Raw genomic sequence first — 23,365 nt, forward strand, 5'->3', positions numbered from 1 at the left:
TTAGTTTTAACTTCTATAACACAAAACAATCAAATAGTTGGACCCACATCTTACAAAGTATGACACTCTCACAAAGTATGCCACCTGCCAGTACTACGAAATAGAAGTGCAATTATTTGCAAATTTACAGGATCGTGTTATCCACAAATACATCCTCCCAAAAACCTCAACCACAGTTGGTTGTATAATCTGCCAACATAGCAGTAGTTATTGCATCACGATACTCAGTCATGACTCATTGTATCCAAGGATTAAAAGCTTCTTCATTGCCCCCACTGCCTACTTGTGCATCTCCTGCTATGCTTGCATCATTGCTATGCACATCTGATTCTTCTCACACATGAAACATTTCATCCTCCCGGTTATACATGCGTATAAAGTTGTGCAATGCACAGCAAGCGATCACAATCAGTTGTTGTCTAGACTGTGAGAAGGAGTGCATTTCATTCATTGGAAACCTCGCCTTTAACATGCAAAAGCATTGTTCAATCACCATTCGTAATGACAAATTCCTATAATTGAACAACTCCTGTGGGGTTGTAACCTACCTATTTGCACCTCGATACTCCTGGACATGGTATCATACAGATTTGTGAGGGAGGAGGAATGCAGTACCTATTGCATACCCCAAATCAACGAGATAGTACGATCCTGCAATCAGAGTGATATAACCATTGGCAATTAATGTTACAAAGACACAAGTAAGAACATTAATAACATTAACACTGATTCTTACGTAAATTACTTTCTCAATTTTACTTTATAAATGGCATATTTGATTGGTATGGGAAATTTATCAATAATGCATAGTGACACAAACCTGCACTAAAAAACTTTGACTATATCATTACAAAGTGGCAGAAAATAATTGCATTGGGACCAAAAATAAAGTTGCAATCAATGGCCAGCAAAATCAATTTTGTTTTGTTTAGTGAAAGAGAAGATAACACCACGTACTTGTAAGATAAATCCTAACAGATTACAATCCTAAACTCACTTACAGATAACTAATGACTTCTTTTTAAATAAATAATAACAAAATTATACTTTTAAATCTTTGATCTCACCTAGAGACGTATGGCTCCCACTTTTTCCATGTTCATCTCTCAATTAATAAATATATAGTAGTAAATAAGAAAAGTCAGTGGGTACTTCAAAGAAGCAATATAAAGTTGAGATTAGGTCTGTCCAACGATGCATTTGCTTATCATTCAACTCACCATTAGTTAGGCACTTTTCTTATTCTCTTCATTAACATAAGGTAAAGTTACTAAATAAAGTCATACAAACTAAGCTTGGGTTTGGAAATAAAATATGCTACAATTATTACAAATTTCACTACAAAATTCTTATAAACCAATAAACTAATGTTTCCTCTTTGAAATATAAAAAACAATAGAAATATCAATTTCATTCATTCACAAGTTAGTTTCTAAATCTTTATACTAAAATAAAATAGTAAAATATAGTAGTTTAATATTTTCCTTCATAAATTAAGGTAAGATTACGTAAGAAGCCATGTACACCTCGAGTATCAGGTTCTACCTACTTGCCAAAAGCAAAGTAGAAAATTGAAAAAAATGCAAAAATGTCCAACCTTAACACAATGTGTGATGTGTAAAGGGTAGGCATAAAAGTTCATATAGTTTCTACCAAGGTCAAGCCCACATCTTAGTAATAAGTAACAACATTAAAAGTAATGAAAGTGAGATAATAAGCACACACAACTTTATTAACTAGAAAGCAAATGGTTGCTTTTTGTTATACTAATTGGTGCCCAACCACTATGCGATTTGAATGTTCATGCATCCTAAACGACAGACTCAAACAACAACATGTGGTTGCTTATTTAGCTTAAATGCCCAACCACAAAGCAACTTGAATGTTCATACACCCTAAACTACGGGACTCCAACAACATAGCAAACAGCAGAGCTAGTCTGAATACACTTAAACGACATACTTGAAACCAAATTTTCAACACACAACAATGCACTGACTGGCGGTTAAAAATGCACATCCCTTCCCATAGAAACATCTACTTAGACAGCTAAGCATAAAGAGTTGGATTAGCCCATATGGAATTACACATTCAAACATTTAATTACAACAATGAATTAAGCAGTAATAACAAATTAATAATATTACACATTCAAATCTTCATAAACTAAACAAATAAGGGTTTTTTTTTTTTTCTTTTCTTTTTTTGTGTCAAATTGAAGTAACTAGAGGAATAGAGGAATTTCTTATTGAATATATTTCAAGTGATGCTCCCAAGTCTTAAACCATTATGAAAGAGATTAATAAATTACCTCTAGGTGGCCAAGGGAACTCATACTTGGTATGTTCAATTGTGTCCTACATAACTTTTAAATCGTTCGCACTCCCTTCCCATCTAGCACGCACATACGTAAACTGCATGTAAAAATTGCATGCACACATCACGTTTTGAGTGATGTCACTCCTTCTATCTCTGAATGCAATGGTCCTATTGGATAGCACAGAAGCACTGATATGTGTCCCATCAATGGCCCCCACACATTTCTGTTAACGAAATAGTAATGTTCATTATGTATAGGAATCAAAACAATAAAAGCATTTTTCATTAGCTCTGAGCATAAAGTATTGTAGAGCGTATTAGAAACTGCCTATTGTAGAAGAAATATATCATAAATTAGAATGAATAAAATGAAGAAGATATTGAATTCATATTTCTAAAGAAAATATTGTCATCTATATTTATAGCATTATACCAACATTTTATTGGGTAATGTGAACAAATTGACCAATTTAAACAATTATTGAATTAATAATAAAATATTAGAATAATCTCATACCTCAAACCATGAATAATATTTGTTATTTCCATAGAGTGAATGAGGAAGCTTGGCTACATCAGTGTCAAGCTGAATGGTGAGACATCCCAGTGCATGGACAGCCCGTAATGCACGCCGGAACTGCCTTTGAATGGTCTCAAGAGAATGTTGAAAGTGGTTGCAGTTTAGCTGAAAGTTAGTATTGTGTCTATTGATATATAACAATGTCCCAACTAACTCCTCCATTGACACAATGCCAGTATCCTCCTCTAGTAGGTGTAACTCTTCAACTCATTACACAAGTGCTTGAAAATGTGAACGTCCATGTGAAAAATGTCATAACAAACTTTGGGATTTCCTTCTAGTACTTCTTTCACGTACGGCTTACCACTCAAGATACTAGTGCACATAGGACATTCCATGTAGTACTTTTGAACATACTCTATACAAAGTTGAATGTAGGTTGTGGCAATCTCAAGCTTGACATCACTATCATTGTGATTTGAATCGGAGTCGGCCATGGCTGAATCACACCTATGGGCAGCCGACAGGTACATATATATATATATATATATATGTGTGTGTGTGTGTGTGTGTGTACTTATATATATATATATATATATATCAGTATATCTATATACATATATATGGATGGATTTGTGTATATATATATTGCTATATGTATATATATTAATGAATGTAATTATATAAATGTGTATATATTACTGCATAAGGACATATATATATATATATATATATATATATAGTACTGTATGTATGTGTATATATATATACACACATACACACACATTTGTATAGATACATTTAATAACATACATACATATGGCAATATATATAGATCCATCCACATATATACCTATATATATATATATATATATACACACATATATGTGGATGGATCTATATATATTGCCGTATGTATATATGTTATTGAATGTATCAATATAAATGTGTGTGTATATACACACACACACACACACACACATATATATAATATGTGTGTACCAAACAAGGAGTAAAGAACACAACAATAAAACATATGTGATCAAACAGGGAGTAAAGAAGGCAATAGAAAAATATATGTGATAGATAAATAGCACTAGTCCAAAGCATTAGAATAATAAAAGAAGACAACATGCAAATATTTGTCCAAAGCATTAAAATAATACACAGTTTGACCATGGAAATGAAATCAAAATAGGACTAATATGTTCAATAACAAAAACCCATGTCATGGCTATCAAAACGAACCACACCATCAATCACCCCCACCACTACTATAGTCCATCACCAACAAACTCAATCCAAGCCCTTCATCTATCTACCATCATGGCAAAGAAAGAGGCTCTACTTTGGGGATTATGAAACTCCGTTACGACCTTGCAGTATGTGAAATGATCCACATCTGTGTGCTCATTAAGTAGTGTTGCTGCTTGCGTAATTGACAATTGGTCACCCCCCACAAAAGACTCTCTTGATTGGGGCGTACTGTCGGTGAACCTATTCAACCTTCGGTTCCTCATCTCAATGAACCCCAAAATAGCCTCAATCATGATTTTAAGGGTGCCTCATTTCTTCTTTTTTCTGCTTGAATGAGCTGGTTCAGCTTGTTACGTCCCCTCAGTTTTTTTTTTTTTTTTTTTAAGTCAAGATCAGATATTTTTGGGTTCCCACGTGCCAAGCCCCACCTAACCCCACTATCCACCTCACAATCACTCTATCTTTTCATTCCTTTGGCCAGCTCACTCCCTCACTTCTCTTTTCTTTCTTTTTCTTCTTTTTCATTTTCAGTAGAACACTCTCTACTCTCATCCTCTCCACCGGCACTTCCACACCACCACCATCACCATTTCCACCATCATATTTCTGGCAAGATCACCGGAAAATTCTTGGAAACCCATAAACACCTCCACATCTTTTTTTTTGAGATAAAAAATTTCTCATCTTTTTGGTGGGTTTTGCACTTTTGCTTGAGGTTATTTTTATCTAAGCTTTAATAATGATACTCATGTGATTTATGAGCATTAGAAGTGATATTTATGTGTTTTTATGTATAGGTTTTGTATTGGTGGAATTATTTGATAAGTGGGTATATATTTTGTACTATTGATGACTACTTAAGGTTTATGTATTGTGGAAAAATTTAGGGGTTTTAAGTTATAACTTGTGATGGTTGGTGAATTTAATTTTTCCATTGCCATTGGGTTTATTTGGAGTTAGTTAAAGTTCTAAATTTCTTGTCTTGGAGGATATTTTGATTTTGCTTTCATGAGTCTCTTAATGATGTAGTATAAATTTTATGGAAGCTAGTCATAATGTTGGAGATGATATTAAATGGGTTAACTTTATAAATTGGAATTATGCCTTGTGAATCAATTTGTTGAGAAACTATAGAAGTGGAATATATTATTATTGATGAGGTTAAATACTAGGCTTGCCTAATTAAGTGATTATTTGGCAATTCCTAAATTGTGGCTAGATGCAATTTCAAGCTCTATACTTATTGTGATAGGTTTACTTGATATTGTTTAGGTTCCAGCTAATCTCCTTAGAGCTTGGAGAATTAGGATTTTGCAGTTGCGAGGTAAGTAGTTTTTTAATGGGATTTTTGAAAAATAAACATGTCGCATAAATGATGTTTTTGGGTTAGACACACTTTTGGAAACTACCTATGGAAATTATATTTTCCTAAAAATTGTTGTGTCGTAACCTTAATATATATATATATATATATATATATATGATTATATATGAAAATGCATCATATTTGGTATTGCATTTGGGGAAATGCATGAATTGTTGAAATGGAAAAATGAGCATCTTTTATTTAATCTTTGATAAGGAAATCTTGGATTTTTGAAAAATAAACATGTCGCATAAATGATGTTTTTGGGTTAGACACACTTTTGGAAACTACCTATGGAAATTATATTTTCCTAAAAATTGTTGTGTCGTAACCTTAATATATATATATATATATATATATATGATTATATATGAAAATGCATTATATTTGGTATTGCATTTGGGGAAATGCATGAATTGTTGAAATGGAAAAATGAGCATCTTTTATTTAATCTTTGATAAGGAAATCTTGGATTTTATGGTATATTAGAAAATTTAAAGATGTTTATCTTGTCTTGTTATGTGAGAAATTGTTAGAAAATCATTTGACAAGAATGAAGTTGAAAACCTTACAAACTTTGTAGAAGTTAGATTATTTAAGGTTTTTCTAAAACTACCTAGATATGAACTATGTGTTTCAAAGTAATGTAACCTGTGAGTTGTTTTTACACCATGCCATGTGATTTCCCGGTGATTACCTGATTTGGTTTCAGTAGTCTTTGTAACAACGGAATCAAATTCAGGTCAATGCCCTTTTACTTTGGATGACGCGTTCTTCCCCGCTGTCCATGGGGGGAAGAGGTTCCTTGATTGTGTGTGGGTGAGGCTGCTGCCCATGGGACCAAGAGACCACATGCAAGAGAGGTCCTATTTGATGTGCTCTCTCTGCTACCCATGGGGAGAGAGAAAAACCTTGAGAGTATGGGTGAGGCTGCTGTCCATGGGGCCAAGAGTTTGCATACTAGAGAGGACAATATCATGCCAGTTGTGAATGGGTGGATCCCCTAATCGGTCTATGTGGTAGTATGGTAGATTTGTGATAATTTATCTTATGTTAGATATTATGGCTTTGGAAATTATATTGTTGATGGTCACGGATTATAATGTATAGTTTCAAGGTATTTACTTTGAGAAACTTTGTGTTTCATTATTTAATCATTCTTGTCATATTATTATTTTGAAGATGAAACTTGCATTTCCCCCACTCCCATTAAATATGCTACTTATTGGGCTCTGTCTCATCCCATTATTTTATAAACTTTTCAGAGTAGGCAACAATCTTTTGAGACAGCTTTTTGGTGGTTAACAGTAGTTAGACTAACTACTAATGGAGGCTAAACTTTTGAAATGGAGATATTAGATGTTGTACATCTGAAAACAGGCTTGACTCATTCTTTTGTATATTATAGTAGTTGTGACTTTATTCCCACTGATGGGACAAGTTGTTGATATGTAATTATTTATTCAGACCTCTATTATTTTGTGGCCAATGGTCATTGTAATTAATGTTTAGAGCTCTGACTTACTTTAAGAGTATATTCAATAGAATTATTATGATAATTCTTGATGTTAATACTTGATATAATTTTTGTGGATTGGATTGTCAAAAAGGGAAAAGAATAAAAAAATTTACAGGTACTTTAAGACATCTTCCTCATGCTTTGGACCCTTAGGGGTTTGGGGCGTGACACGGCTGCCCGCGTTTCAGGTCGCCTCCGGCTTTGCCCTTCACCTGGTGTGGGCAGCTCCTCCACGTCTTCCACACTATCGACGTCAACATTGACATGTACCCTCGATGATAGGAAGGCTGCATCCAGCTCTCGCTCTTCGGAATTGTTTGGAGCTAGTTGGATAGATGATATCTGTAGGAGGCCCACGGCTGTGTTCGCATTGAAAAGCCTACCCAACAATTCGTAGTGTTACAACCCCTTTTTGCGGAACTCCTTGCATTGATGGTTGGCCTATTAACAATCATATATATATGGGTTTAAATGATTTATTTATATAAAAACCAATACAAATGACTTTGGTAATTAATTATGTTCAGATTATGTTCAGCACTTACCGCAATTGCACTAGTCCATGCATCATCACTTCCTACAACCTTTTTTGCAATGGGGTCCCATCCCATTCCTATACGTCTGAGAAGCTGGGAGAAGACTTGGTGTCAAACTTTTGATCTTTGATATTTTTGCCTAAGTTGTTCTTTGTTGTAATTTTTATTTGCGCATAAGTTAAACTCACGCACAATGGATGTCTAAAGTCCTGTCTTAAACTGGCCATATGGCATATTCCCCCTAAGTTCCTCCTCTACCAATACATCTATGAAATGCTTCTCCACTTAGAAAGGCCACAACTTTCCATTCTCAGCATCATTTGTGGCATTTGCCATCTAAACAAATTTTGTTATACTCATATGTACTCGTCATTTGAAATTTTATGATACAGATAATTAAACATGAACTTCCTACTCACTAAACTACCAAGCAGCAGGCATATAAGAGTGAATCCAAGTTAGACAATTAGCATGTGCTTTATAAAATTATAAGGACAAAAGGATGAAAACACCATAACGGAGTTAAAGGCAGAGGTTGATTTTCAAGAGTTAAAGGCAATAACAACAGTCCAAGAAAATGAAAAACAAGTATAGTAAGTACATAAGATATCACAACCATAGATTGATCTGTTATAATTGTTGTATAGCAAGCAAACTAATCATAATCATGTTTTTCTCACAATACACTGAACAAATCGAAGTGGACATCATACACCAAAAATAGCTTCATGAAAGAATATCCAAAGCATAGATTACTGATTACTCAATAGGTTTATAGTTACACATATAGAGCAAAAGGATTTAAACACAACAACACAGTAGCCACAAAATGAAGACAAAATATATCAAAACTAGGTACAAAATGATGAACTAGCTACAAAATTATAACAGAACAAGCAAAAAAATGACGACAAATTAAAATCACATATATAAGGAACTGAAGGGAATACGGTAAAATCACAGTTTCATTACATAGATGCAGACCTACCAGTAAGGGAATACGGTCAAGGGAGGAAGCACTCAAGGGTATTGATGTTCTATATAGCACTACTGAGGTGGAAGAGGATGAGAATGTAGTTTCTAATTCCATTTGAATGAAGAAGTGAGACTAAATAAGCAACTAACGTGGGTTAATGTGATTTAAGATGAGGTAGATTTAGATGTGAAAGAAAGCTGCCAGAAAATTTGGGAAAATTTTAAAAATCTTACCTGACTAAGCCCTAGGCGATTGTGTGGCAGAAGCTCAAAGTAGAGTAGCTGTGGGTGGAGTGAAATCCGTACAAGACAAGGGTCTTCGATTGGGTCGGTGATGGTTGGGGATCTTTATTAGGGGCAGTTGGGTGAAGAATCTGATTTCTAAACAAGGATATAAATGGGTTTGACTTCTTTTGCTGATGCGTTGTAAGGGAGAAAGCTTCTACAAGAAGCCGCTGATGGGTCAGTGAGTTATGGCACTGATGGGTTTAAGATGACTTTTGAGATTTGATCCATTGTGAAGGAGAGAGCTTAGTTGATTTTTGTGAGATGGGTCGGTGAGGAGAGTTATGGCGCGGTTGGTGTGAGTTATGGCATTGGGTGAGTTATGTGAGATGGGTCAGTGAGAGGTACTGATGGGTGAAAGTTTAATGCTTTGTTGCTGATGGGTGAGAGTTGCTGATCGGTGTTAATGCTTTGCGGATTCGATGTGTTGAAGATGAGGGCAGAGGCAGGTCTGATGAGAAAAAGAGAAGAGAGAGAAGGTTTGTCACATCAGGTGGGACCCACATGATTTGAAAGTATTTATGGCAATTGGAAGCGTTATTTGTTGTTTAAAAATAGGTCCCAAGTGATTTCAAAAGGTATCATTTAAAAACCATATTTTCAACAACATTTTTCAAACAACGCTAAACATAGATATGTTGCCAAACATGTGTTTTTTTTTTTTTTTTTTTTTTGAACACTAGTAAACACTGAACACTAGTGTTTAAAATCGATGACCAAACGAGCTCTAGGACATTCTAAATATAAACACATAAAAAGTAAAAGACGTAAATACATTTTTGGTCTCTACATTTTCACCTTATTTCTATTTTGGTCACTACTTTTTTATTTTACTGCTTTTAGTCTCTAAATGTAAAAAGCGTTTTATTTTGGTCCCTACCGTTACTCACTTAATGGAAATATTTTATATGGCAAATAAAGTGCACTGTTGGCACATTAAATACTGACGTGATCATTAAAATAATAAAAAAAATTATTTGGCATTTAAAAAATGCCCACATCAGCATAAAATAATAATTAAAAAAGACAAATCATCATCCACATAAACCTTTAATTCTAAATAAAAAATTTATTTATGAATGTGAAAAAGGGAAAAAAAAACAAAAGAAACAAATAAATGGAAAAAGTTGGCGCCTGGTATTCCAAGAAGAGGTTCCATGGTCTAGTGGTCAGGACATTGGACTCTGAATCCAGTAACCCGAGTTCAAATCTCGGTGGAACCTTTTTTTTTTTTTTTTTAATTGTTGCGCCGGCGAAGAGAGAAAGAGCGAAGGCTTAAATTAAAAAGAAAAAGATGGATGATAGGGTGAGGGTGAGGGTGAGGCATAGTTTAGTTGAAGGAAGAAAAAGGTAAAGGAGTTTTTGTTGGAGGATGGATGAGGAAGAGAGAGAGAAGATCGAGAAAACAGTGGTGGATATACTGAGGAATTCCAACCTCGACCATATTACTGAGTTCAAGCTCCGACTCCAGGCCTCCAAGCGTCTTGGGATCGACCTCTTCGAAAATGACCTCCGCAAGGCCTTTGTGCGGACTGTCCTTGAGAATTTCCTGCTCGACCTCGACCTCGACCACGATGATGATGATGATCATAAAGACCAAAACAAACACAGGCCTAACTCTAATGGAGGAGGAGGAGCAGGCGACCGTGTTATTTGCAAGGTCCTTAATTTCACTACTTCATAATCATTTCGCTTTCTTTTTTTTAATCCCTAATTTCTGTTTTTGATATTAAAAAAAAAAAAGAAGAAGAAGATTTTAATTGTATTGCTTTTAGGTTGACAACAAAGTTAGTCATTTTTGGAATCCCTAGGTTACTTATCTTATTTATCCTACAAAGTTAATACTTCATGTTAGCTTAAAGCTAAGGCATTAACTAGTTAATGGATATCTGTAGTAGTAGATATGATGAGGGCCTTATGTAATGTAATGTAATGTGGTGTTTAGAGTGATCTTTATGTTGTAAAATGAGTTCGAATCATCTCCATTCTCCAATTTCAGATATAATTAGAAAACTTCTTAACTCCTGAATCTAACAGTTTGAATTCCCTACTCACTGGCGGCACTCAACACGACCCCAAACCAACCCTTTCAAATCAGGATTCCAGCACTGAATGCTGTGAGTTTCTGTAAATGTTAGATTAAGACCACCATTGGTGTTTTTTTACCCCCAAAAAAAATAGTGTATTCAATTTCAAATGTATAATAATCATTGTATTGAGCTCCCTACTGCTTTTCCTTCTGGCAATTTTGAAATGCATTTGCTCAAAAACGCTAGCGTGTTAGTGTATTATAGTCATAATAATGATATAGGACAGGGCTTGGATGCATTGTTGCCCACCACCTCCTCAACAAGTTCAACCTGGTTCACAGACACCAGCATCAAATTTGTCATTGGTCACTCACCAGATGTACAAAAACATAAAAACAAAAACAAATTTAAGAGGAAGAAAAAATACAAGTGTGTAATGTGTCTTAAAATAACTCATGTTTTGGACTATTGGATTTTTACTGGACATCTCCAATTATGTTTGGAATTGGAGAAGATCCAAACCTGTTGTGAACCATAGTTTTCATTTATTTTATTTTTTAAATTTATTGTCAATGCTCTTTAGTTAATGCCAGTTGGTTTGATCCAGCTATCAAACAAGAGGAATGTGGTAATTTCAGATTTCAGAGGGAAAGCTTTGGTATCAATCAGGGAATTCTATGAGAAGGATGGAAAGCAGCTTCCTGCTGCCAAAGGTGAAAGATATACATATTGTTATACCTGTTCTTCTTTGCTTCTAATAAATCAGTTTGCTTTGTAGTCTTTGCTTGTTGATATGTTCGCCGTAATATAATCGTCATTTGAATTTATTGTTATTCCTTGCTGTTGAGAGAATTAAAATATATCTTCCTTGCGCAATTAAATAAAATTATATTTTATATGGGAAATGAGATGGAATGTTTACACAGAAGTTTAACTGATGACAGTCTATATTCTAAGCTACTTTGTTTAATTATACCCAGAGCAATGTGCACTACTTCTTAGCACTTGAAGAAACAACTCTTTCATGTTATAAAGTGCTCTTCATTTATGTGCTATGCTACAATAGAAAACAACGGTACAGTTTATGTTCTGCTTTCAATGCTAGTCCCTGTGTGATGTTGCTGAGGTAGTGTGCAAGGTTTTGGTATCCTTTGATTAATTGGTTGACCTTATCCATTTTTCTCTCTCTACCCCCTAGGGTCACACACACGGCCTCAATGCCTTTGATTATCTTTGGGCACTTGGTCCCCATTGATAATTGATATATATGTGTGTTTAGTTTTTTAATAAGGTACAAATTTGATTGCTACTTATCTAAGAAATAAATTTGATCACAAATTTTTGTTGATTCTAATTTAAACATTTTATCAATTGGTTGCATTTTCTATTCTCAATGCTTTGTTTGTAATGCAGCGCTTTTATGTTCCAAACTTTTGTCTGTACTGTTGTATTTCAGGAATTAGTTTGTCACCTGAACAATGGTCAGTCTTCAGAAAGAATGTCCCTGCTATAGAGGACGCTGTTATTAAGATGGAACTGAAGTTAAGGTGAGAGCACCTTGTTAGAGTTGTAGGTTCATGTCATGGTCTTTTGAATATAGATTGTCATAAAACTCATCAAAAAATTTCTCCCATTAGGTAGAGAAACTGCATGGTTTCATGAATTAGAATTTGAGGTCCACAAATCTGTTATTAAACTGTAAATAATGTTGTTCTAAGCAAAAGATAGCATAATATGTGCTTAGAGCATAGCTTTAGCTAAAACAGCACCCTCTCTTGTAAGAGCAAGGTGGAGGGAGGTTCAAGACCCTCCGGATGAATGTGACTCTTTCTCAATTTAAAATATGTATATATATATATGTGTGTGTGTGTGTGTGTACTCAAGCATGCCATGCCGTAGTAGTATTTACTAATTGAATTATCTAATCAATAAAATGTAGATCCCAACTTGATGGAAAACAAATTGAAGATCTATCTAATACAGGGAGTGATATTGCTCCCCAAGGAGTTCCTTTTGAGACTGACCGTTTTGATGGGAAGAATTACCATTGCTGGGCACGGCAGATGGAATCTTTCTTAATGCAATTAAAGATTTCATATGTACTTGCCGACCCATGCCCCAATGTTACTCTAAGCCCAGAAGCAACCGCTGAAGAAATTGCTCAAGCAAAACTTGCTGAACAAAAGTGGGTCAAAGATGACTACATTTGTCGTCGCAACATCTTGAACTCTCTATCTGACCCTCTCTTTTACAAATACTCTAAGAGAGCTGGGACTGCTAAAGAACTGTGGAAAGAACTTGAGTTAGTTTATCTTTATGAAGAATTTGGAACCAAGAGATCTCAAGTTAAAATGTATATTGATTTCCAGATGGTTGAAGAAAGGCCTATAGTTGAACAAGTTCTTGAATTCAACAGCATTGCTGACTCTATTGTTGCAGCTGGAATGTTGATTGAAGAGAACTTTCATGTCAGTGTCATCATTTCCAAACTTCCCCCATCTTGGAAGGACTTCTGCATCAAGGTGATGCGTGAGGAGTATCTACCTTTCTATAAGTTGATGGATCATTTGAGGATTGAGGAAGAGACTCGCAACCAAGGCAAGCAAGGAGATTCTTCTAATCTGTTAGGCAATCAAGTCTGGAAATTTAGACCCAATTTAAAGCCTCCAAACATGCGATGGAATAGGCGGGAACAAGAAATGGATGGAAAGCCCTTAGTCTGCCACAATTGTGGCAAGAAAGGGCATCTTTCACGAAATTGTCGCAAGAAGTTTGTTAAGGAAAATAGTGGAAATGGAGTTGTGGACAATGTATCCATGCCTGTGGTCGCAGAGGTTAACACGGTTGGGGGAACTATGGAGTAGCTGATTGACATAGACACCACCCATTTTAATTGTAGTGAGAATGATCAAAGAGAAATAGCTGATTGGCAAAGTTACTATCCATCTTAACTATAGTGACGTTCATTCCTCGAGAGCGGTCCATAATCCATATAAAATCAAGTGCATGCTTTGTTTTGAGGGAAGACGCTGAGTTCAAGTGTTCTTTCCCTATGAAGGGTGTTTGTTGCAGAAGCCCTGCAATGCAGGGTAAAAATTTCTGAATCATTTTTCTTGTACGCAGGGTTTTGAAATAGGGAGTTTTTTTGTAATTAATGTGGTTCTAGACTTCTAGCTGACCAGGGAAAATATATGAGATCAAACTGGAAATAATTTTAAGTATAATCAACAGTCTGTGGCATCTTATCCATTTCTATACAAGCATTGATCATTTAGCTAATATTTCATCTGCTGGTGTTTGCATCTTGCCATGGCTGCAACCGTTAACAGCCAATATGAGATAAAATTTCTTGAATTTGTTCAGGAAGATGCAACTTATAGAAATGCCTTTAAGCAAGACCTACCAAAAAAGAGAGGATATAAAGCACAATATATAAGGGATGTCGGATTTCTTAGAAGTATAAATAGCAGCAGTTGCGGCCTTCACACGAGAAACAAAACAGAAAAATTTGCTAAATAGCATCTGACCAAACTTATTTAATTATGTAGTATATTTTTGGAACTCAAGTTCCAAGTGAAACTCAAGTTTGGCAAACTCAAGTTTCAAGCATTATGTTTGATCAAATTGCCATAATGCTTGGAACTCAAATTTGTTAAACTTGAGTTCCAAAAAACATGCTGCATAACTAAATAAGTTTGACCCTATGTTTTTTTCTTAAATATTTCCAAAAATCATGTTGTTTGGCAAAAAAGGCCAACAAAACAAGATTATGAAAATCCAAGTTCAATAATTATAATAAGGTTCAGGAAATTAACACAAGCTATTGTTTAATATCCAAAATGGTGATCTTATAATAAAATGAAAAGCAATAGTCCAACTTAGTTGATAATAGTATAATACTATCATTGGAGTTTTCTTGTCACTAAAAGTCACATAACACTCTATTGTAAATCAAGAGTAATGCTACAAGTATAAATTATTTTACAATATTTTTACAAATTGTTGATGTGGCAAATTTTTACTGATTCTTATTTGAATTCACTCCTAACATCATTTTTTTTACTTACCAATAACCACCTACCACATTAACAATTTTTGAAAAGTTTGTTACTTTAACATTTTTTTCGTAAATTAATAGACTATTAAAAAAATTATACACATTAATCAAGCCACATAAGATTCACTTAAATCTTAATAATTTTCTAATTTTTAACCACTAAGTTTGAGAATGGCTCAAAGTTAAATATTCTAATTCGAGTTTAGCTCAGCATTCCCATTCAAGAATGCAAAAAAATTTATTTTATCTATTTACATTCTCACTCAAACAATACATCCCACATCCTGGTCTTTATTTTAGAATCCATCCCATTAAAACTAACAACTTTATCAAAATAAAAACCCACACGGCCATACCAACACTGGGAGAGAGAAGGAATAAAAAAAGGCAAAGAAATTATAAAACTTGCTACAGTAGGGTTCTAATTTTACATCTTATTGTAGCAAGTTGTATAATTTACTACAGGAATGCATTCCCGGATGTAGTAAGAGCATTTCTGTGAGGTTTTGCATTTAGTTGGGTAGTTGCCACCTAATATCAGGAGTTTTTTTTTTTTTTTTTTAAATAAAAATTTTTATTTTGAAGGAAATACCTATAAAGCTCCTTGCTTGTTTTTATACGTACGGCTCAACCCTAAGTTTTCATTTTTCAAGCTCAATGTGAGGCCCATTATTTAGACCATGGGCTACTTATATTATGGGCTGTCAGCCCACCTTTGTGTGGATCAACAATGGTTATATAAACTAAAATTTGTGAGTGAACTAATTTTTTAAATTATCAAAATTTTGATTTCATGTTTATGAAAATACACATTTCATTCCAATAGCCAAATTGAAATGACTACCAATACCAGTATTATGTATTAAAGTTATATATATATATATATATATATATATATATATATAAAAGAAGCTAAAGTTAATTATAGGCATAGTTATTAAACCTAGATCAGCCGGTCGGACCATAAACTCGACACCTAAACCGGTTTGGGTGTTTAAATGGATTGTTTCTACACAAGACTCAGTCTAACTTGGTGGGTTTATGACAACCTGTGTAATCTGAATGGTTTTTATCATCATACTAGGTTTGTGAATTTGTAAAATTACATCTATAGGTCCACTTTACTAACTTCTTTAGTGTCTAATTTGTTATAATATGATAATTTAAAGATGAGAAAACCTATAAAAAAAAAAAAAGTTCTTTGTTTGTCTGCCTACCTCCAAAACTCACATTCTTAATAAATAAAAATAATAATAATAATAATAAAAGCTATGTTATTATGAAATCTTGATTTAAAATTATAATGGTCATTTTAAAATTTTAATTTAGGTATATGCCTTTTTTTTTATTTACATATTTATGTTATGAGTTTCTCAAACTTATATATATATATATATATATATATATATTTATATAAAGGGGGAAGGGGACACGCTGCTGAAGAGAAGGAGACGGAAGCACAGTAATATTGTAAATGGAAATAATGGAAATAATGTAAAGAACTTGAAAGTAAATAGCTTGAAAATAAATAACTTGAATGTAAGAACAATAATAAGGCGGTAGAACCAGCCAAGCAGTATATATCAAAATAATTCAAAGTAAATAAGAACAATAGTTCAAAGTAAATGAAAGCAATTTAAAACCGTCCGGTATGGCAGTAATCCGTCCAAGGTGGCGGTAGCAACAAGAAGAGTAATAATGAACATAAAACTGAAAATACTTGTTATTGAAAGTAGGATAAACACTTACAGTAGTAGTAGTGAATACAAGATCTCAACAGTTACAGGTTAACAATTACAAAGCTTGAACTAGTCCTAGTTACAAGGTTTGTAGGATTACAAAGTTTGTAGTGAACAAGGATGAACAAGGTAGTAGTAGTAGAAGTAGGGTGAGTTCTCTCTCTAAGAAGGCTAGTTCTAAGGGAAGAGAAATCAGAAGTAAACTTGACTTAAAAAACCCTAAAGGGGCAACCCCCCTTTAATAGGCAATATTTTTGAGTAAACAGTACTTGTGAATAGTGAAAGTTAACAGTGAAAAGTAAAAGTTAACAGTAATAATTTTGCTGAAAGCAATCTTGGTGTGACTAAAAGTCACGGGAAACATGGAGAATCATCTTTTCAGAACATTATCATTAGTGGTGGAAATCAATAGTAGATTTTGACCAGAAAGTAAACATTGCAACATTTTTGGCCATTATGCAGGCCAGACAAATAGGGGAATCAAGCTTCCAATCAATCTTTTGCTAAGTCATCAGCATCTTCGTCATCATGACCAAACCACTCCTGATTGTAAGGGTAGTAAGGGTCTTTTGAAACAGAGGCTTGAGAGGATCGCTCATCATCTGAATCTGCAGCTTCTTCTTTAATCATTTTAGTGAGCAGGGCATATAAAGCATCAGGGTCTTTGTGGATTGCATCCAAAGGAGAACTCTTCTTCTTAGTCTTTGCAGGTGGCTTAACACTTTTAGCGGATGAGGAAGCATGTGTGTCAATTACAGCTTTTTGCATAGGAGTAGTGATTCATAATGGGGAAGCACTCGGGGAAGGGAAATCTCTGGCAACATTGGTAATGATGGATTGGGTGTGGGCAAACTTATCCCACCATTTAACATAACAACAGCGAGTGAGAACATCACCATCTTTAACATACTGCCATTTTAGAATCCAAGGAACCTTGTATTTTTTAGTGAGATGAAGCAGGGGAGTGAACTTAGCTCCATGATCATCAGTTCTGAATCTTAATGTAAAATTTTGGAAAGAATCCTTCAATGGCACAGGGAATATTTCAACAATTAAACCAAACTGGGTCCACCAACGGATGAACCAGAGAGGGAGTTCAGAATCAAATTCTTTATCAAAATTAATAAACCATGAATGGGACATATTTTCATTTTGGTGGAGCATGAATCTGAACCAGGCAGTAACATAATCATGATATGAATAGGGAATAGAGAAATTTGGTAATCTTCTTGTGGCGGCAGGGTTGGAGCCCCACATTTCTTCTGAAATAATATTTTTTATGTAAGCACTGTGATAAATAATCCTATTATTATTAGCCTTATCAGTTATGGCTTTGATAACAATAGAATTCTCATGTCGAAGCATTTCAGAATAATATTGGACAGTCTTTTGGCTGTGTTCTAGAATCCAGTGAAAATTTGGAGGAAAATAACTGGTAGCAAGTCGAAAAGGGTTAGTGATGGAGGCCCTATTTGGCTCTACGGAGAACAGGTTTTGGATATATTGTTTTCTAACATACTGGGAAGTATTGGAAGCATTAGGGTAAATAGTTTTAATAGGTTGGTGAACAGTGGCTAAAGCATAAGGATCATACTGTGAAGCTAAAACAGAAGAATAATTAGGTTTGGGAATGGTACCTAGGGGAGTAAAACGGTTAACAATATCCAAAGAGGAAACAGGTTCTTTTTTAATAATTGGATTAGTAGTGGCAGGTGTCTTGTCATTCGACCTTCTACTTGCCATTGGGACACTGCAGAAATTCACGGGTAAGGAAATCAGGGATAGCATTTTGAGATCCTTTAATATATTCAATATCAAAATCAAAAACACTCAAAATAGCTTGCCATCGGGCAAAAATATGTTTTGAAGCAATATTTTCAACATCTTTTTCAATAACATATTTAGCACTTTTGCAATCAATACGTAACAGAAACCTTTGGTTTAACAAATCACTTTGAAATTTTGAAATACATAGTACTATAGATAAAATTTCCTTTTTAATAGTACTATAATTTAACTGTGCATTATTCCAAATGCCAGAATAAAAACGAACAATTTGTTCAGGTGACTCAGGAGAAACTCTTTGTTTTAGAATACCACCATAACCAACGTCAGAGGCATCGGTTTCAACAATTTTGAAGGCACCGACAGTAGGAATACCAAGACAAGGCAATGTCTTAACATGAGATTTGATTTGTTTAACAAGAGAAGTATGAACATCAAACCAAAGAGGAGGATTACTTTTTAACCGATCAAACAAAGGTTTGCATTGTTTCTTCATATCCTTGTAAAAATCCGCAACATAGTTTAATGACCCAAGAAATCTTTGAAGCTGTGTTTTGTCAATTATAACATCAGGAAACTTATCAGCAAATTGGATAGCTCTATCTATAGGACGAATTTGTCCTTCAGAGATATCATAGCCAAGAAAACGAACTTTGGTTTGGAATAGTTTAATTTTCTTGGCTGAAACAACAAGACCATTTCTTTTAATAGTGTCTAGAAACGAATTCAAATGTTTCCAGTGTTCGTCAATGGAGCTAGAGTAAACAAGAACATCATCAATATAAACAATGGTGAAGTGACTGAAAGAGTTAAAAATGTCATTCATGATATTTTGAAATTCGCTTGGAGCATTTTGAAGGCCAAATGGCATAACATTCCACTCATAATGTCCAAAAGGAGTGGTAAAAGCAGTTTTATACCTATCATTCTCACTAATCTGAATCTGCCAGAACCCAGATTTCATGTCAAACTTGGAGAACACAACAGCTCCACTTAGCCTATGGACAAGGTCATTCTTATTGGGAATAGGATACCGAATCCATTCTAAAACCTTATTCAATGGTTTGTAGTTAATGACTAATCTTGGGGTTCCTCTTTCAATCTCAGCATTTTTTTGGACATAAAAAGCTGAACAAGACCAGGGGGACTTGCTATTCCTAATCAATTTTTTCTGCAACAAATCATTGATTTCTTTTTTGCAAAATTCAACAGTTTCAACATTCATTTGGATAGGACGAGCTTTAGTGGGAATATTTTTCTCATCAAAATCTTTGACATATGGCAAATTAACAATATGTTTCTTCCTATGCCAGAAAGCATTAGGAACATCAAAGCAAACATCATCAATCAACATTTCTTGAAAATTACCAATTTTGGATTGCAACAATTTATCAGAAATTTGTTCAGCAATTTTCTTGTATCTTACCTCTTGCTGGAGAAATTTAAGATGTTTAATTTTAGCATGAATCATGTTTGAAGCAGTATTAGTATCAATATCAAACTTCGAAGCAAATTTGAACTTTACTTTTTGTCCAAAAGGATCAGTGGTAATTCCATCATGTTCAACAAGAAAAGGATATAAAGCATTTATAAAAGGCAAACCAAGAATCACTTTATCAGTCATATTCTTAACAAGAACAGATGGAATCTTGAAACAGACATTAGCATGGCATACATGAGCATTATTCAATTCATACTTTATTTGCATCTGAGAACCATTAGCAGAAACTAATCTTTCAGTAGATTTTTCAAAGTATTTTGAAGGAATCAGTCCTTCTTGGATACAGTTCATATCCGCCCCTGAATCTATCATAGCAATAACAGTGAAATGATAATCAGGAGAAACAACAATTTTAACTTTTGTAAACCATTTTGGAGGAACTATTTTATTAACAAGAGCAAGTTGAGAAATAGTGACATCATCAGGAATACTTTTACTAGAAAGAAGAGCTTGTTGACAAGATTCATCTCCATCTTTATGCTCAAGTCCTTGTTTAAGGTTATTTTCATCACTTTTAATATCTTTAAAATCATGTTTTAATTCGCTTATCTCTTGTTTAACAATATTAATTTCATGTTGTAAATCATAAACAGTCAGTTCTTTAGATTTCTTATTATTAAATTTTTCTAAAGTTTTATCCTCTTTACTCTTGGTGAGGACATTGGTTTTAATAACATTGCAGCAAGAACCTCTACCACCAATTTTAATATCAGAAGAATTATCAATATTGAATTTGTTTTTTAAATTACTAGGTTTTCTTTTACAATTTTTATTAAAGCATCCAGATTTTCCACAGTTAACATGTTTCTTCTTAGCATAGAAATAATTAGGTTTAACAAAGTTATATCAGTACCTTAATTAGCGTTTTAACAATTTTTTATTATTACACCGATTGGTACTAAGTTTTTTAATAGTACTGAAAATATCTTCATAGGTTAAATTATTATAATTAATAGAATCATTTTTAGCTATTAATTCTTGTTTTACCTTATGAGCAAAGATAGGAGGTAGACCGTCAATAAACTTTTCTTTCCAATAATACTTATGACAGTCTTTCCGGAGCATCACTCTGGAAATAAAAACATCTTGATACCATCTGTATTCAGACATAGTTGAACAACTCAAATCATTTAAATAATCATGAGATGAAATATTGGATGGAGTACCAACAAAGTGTTTGAGAATAGTATAGATCAAGGTATTGACACCATTACAAACAATACTTTCATCAAAAATAGGCAAACATTCATCATTCTTATTAACAGCATGTTTAATAGACTCTCTGGATTCTTCAGTGATATATGAATCCCACCATCCACGAAGAGCACCAGAAAACCCAGTAACAAGCGAGTTAATAATATCAGGTTGATCAAGATCATGGTTATTTTGATAAGCAATACTAACCATAGACATGTGAATCATTTTATTAACGATTTCTAGTTCAGACAAACCATCAATATTCCATTCATAAAGTTCATCAGTAGAAATAGAAGACACAGTATCAGAATCTGTATTTTCTTCAGAAACAATTTCTTTTTTGGAAATAACTTGAGCAGTTGGAGTACTTGTAGAAGTACCCTCAGTTTTAACTTTTAAATCAGAAAGCATTTTTTCAACAATTTCAAGAGTCTTGGACTGAGTAGTTTGAAACATAACTTTCTCTCTTTGACTGGGTGAATCAATCAAAGGTTTCTCAGTTTTAGCAGGAACAGATTTTTCAGCAATTTTTTCTTCAATACGGTCAAGCTGTTGACCAGAGCCACTCTTTTCTGGCCGGTGGTAGTGTGGTTGTGTTCTTTGTCTTCTTGTTCGTGTCTACCCGAACGCTTGATATTCCGTTGTTGTGTTCCCTTCTTACCGTCGTTGGCGCCACCCTAGTCGTAAAGTGAATTCCTAGGACCTAGCTGTAAGGCCCGTTTGAGCCAAGAGAGGGCGTGTAGGGCATGAGAGGTATGAGGTTGGTTAGGGTATGTGTTACGAAATGCAACGGTTGTGAGAAAAACATGATAACTGAGTGTTGAACCTAGGATAGTATGGATAAGTTGTGGAGATCCAACTCCTCTATCAGCTCCAGGACTAGTTGTCCTCCTGATATTGTAAATGAAGAAGATCACACTATTGATGATAATGAGGTGATCCCTGATTTTCGTAAATGGACTATTCCTAAAGTTGATACTAAAACCATTTATAAAACTAGTTTTGTTGAAAGTGTTTTTCATTCTGCTTACAAAGCTAGAACTGTTGAACAAATTTTCTTTATCTCGAGAATTCATGAAAAATGCTGTTTGTTTACTAAAAAGAATATTAATGACTTCCTTGCTGCTAAAAAATTCAGTTATTTGCATATTGGTATGGTTCAAGTTGCTATTAAACCACTTACCCGAAAGGGTATTAATGCTTCTGTTCTCATGTGTTTAAGAGATGCTAGATTTAAGATTTTTAAAGATAGCATTCTTGGAATGATCACTGCTTCTTTGTATGATGGTCCTGTTTATTTTAACTGTTATCCTGATCTTACTCTTGCTTTGGATGATCCTAATATTGTTAAAGCTTTAACTTTGAATATTGCTTCATCTGGATATCACATGGAAGAGGGTAGTAAGCCTTTTGCTTTGATTTATCGCATTTATTACAAACTAATGGGTACTCAAATGAATCCTTATGCTATAATGCCTAGAGAACCTTCAGGTAAAACCATGTTAATTAAATGTTCAACTCCTGATGCTAAAATCCAAGTTCCAAAAATGATTCAATGGCAAGATGTTAAACTTCCTAAGGATTGGTTGTTAGAACAAGAAACCCCTCCTGCTAAACCCATTTTTGATGAGCTTGATCTCACCCATATTCAACAATATCTTGATGGTACTGTTAAAATAAGTTTTCAAAACAATCCACCTTTGAAGATCAACGAAGGAAGACATTCCTTTGCTGGATCTGAAAGTATTTCAAAAAGAAATCACGAGATCAATGAATTTTTGAAAAAGAATTTGGAAACATCCTCTGATTTAAAGCTAAAAGGTATTTCAAGTGATAAATCCCAATTTAGCTCTGTTTACTATTCAACTAAACCTAAATCTTCCACTCCATTTAGTAAAACTGCTAATGAAGATGAGGAAGACACTGTTTCTATTACTCCATCTGATTTTGATTCTCCTATTGAAACTCCTCCTGTTTACCAAAATCAATTAAGAGTTTTGACTGTTTTAAATGATGATTTTGAAATTGATTGGGATTCTTTGTACAATGAGTTTATGCTTGCTTCAAACAAAACCAAGAGAAAATATTTCCAAGATAATTTTGCTCAGTCTGATAAAGACCGTGTTAAAAGAAAATGGTTGGAAATGATGAATCAATTGAAAAAACATATTTTGTTTTTTGATTTTCTTGAAAACCATTATGTTCCAAATAATGAGGTTTCAAAACAACATTTGAATGTGATAAAGAAATCAAATTTTGTTAAGATTGATAAAACCATT

At 34.0% G+C, this 23,365-nt stretch overlaps 1 protein-coding gene, 2 long non-coding RNA genes and 1 other non-coding gene across 4 annotated transcripts; 3 read left to right on the forward strand and 1 right to left on the reverse strand.

Annotated features, from left to right (window-relative positions):
- The first annotated feature begins 4,582 nt into the window (after window positions 1-4,582).
- LOC126721170 (uncharacterized) lies at window positions 4,583-6,936 on the forward strand. Its single transcript, XR_007653857.1, has 2 exons — window positions 4,583-5,420; window positions 6,728-6,936. It is a non-coding gene; the product is annotated as an uncharacterized LOC126721170 (long non-coding RNA).
- Window positions 6,937-6,999: 63 nt separating this feature from the next.
- LOC126721171 (uncharacterized) lies at window positions 7,000-8,577 on the reverse strand. The gene is made up of 2 exons (XR_007653858.1): window positions 7,527-8,577; window positions 7,000-7,422 (listed from the first exon to the last, which is right to left on the reverse strand). It is a non-coding gene; the product is annotated as an uncharacterized LOC126721171 (long non-coding RNA).
- Window positions 8,578-9,928: 1,351 nt separating this feature from the next.
- Window positions 9,929-10,000, forward strand: TRNAQ-CUG (transfer RNA glutamine (anticodon CUG)). Its single transcript has one exon. It is a non-coding gene; the product is annotated as a tRNA-Gln (tRNA).
- Window positions 10,001-10,023: 23 nt separating this feature from the next.
- Window positions 10,024-14,031, forward strand: LOC126721172 (uncharacterized). Its single transcript, XM_050424194.1, has 4 exons — window positions 10,024-10,437; window positions 11,415-11,520; window positions 12,264-12,354; window positions 12,747-14,031. The coding sequence occupies exons 1-4, from the start codon at window positions 10,150-10,152 to the stop codon at window positions 13,669-13,671; spliced, it is 1,410 nt and encodes a 469-aa protein (XP_050280151.1). The 5' UTR covers window positions 10,024-10,149; the 3' UTR covers window positions 13,672-14,031.
- Window positions 14,032-23,365: the final 9,334 nt, after the last annotated feature.

Source organism: Quercus robur, chromosome 4 (genome assembly GCF_932294415.1).
Source record: "Quercus robur chromosome 4, dhQueRobu3.1, whole genome shotgun sequence".
In the NCBI taxonomy this organism is placed as follows: domain Eukaryota; kingdom Viridiplantae; phylum Streptophyta; class Magnoliopsida; order Fagales; family Fagaceae; genus Quercus; species Quercus robur.

What these genes read in the sequence shown, in the direction of transcription:
- LOC126721172 (XM_050424194.1), top strand. Translation starts at nt 10,150, where the DNA reads ATGGATGAGGAAGAGAGAGAGAAGATCGAGAAAACAGTGGTGGATATA. An exon ending in GCGACCGTGTTATTTGCAAG is followed by an intron (nt 10,438 to 11,414) that starts GTCCTTAATTTC and finishes GGTTTGATCCAG; the next exon opens with CTATCAAACAAGAGGAATGT. An exon ending in GCAGCTTCCTGCTGCCAAAG is followed by an intron (nt 11,521 to 12,263) that starts GTGAAAGATATA and finishes GTTGTATTTCAG; the next exon opens with GAATTAGTTTGTCACCTGAA.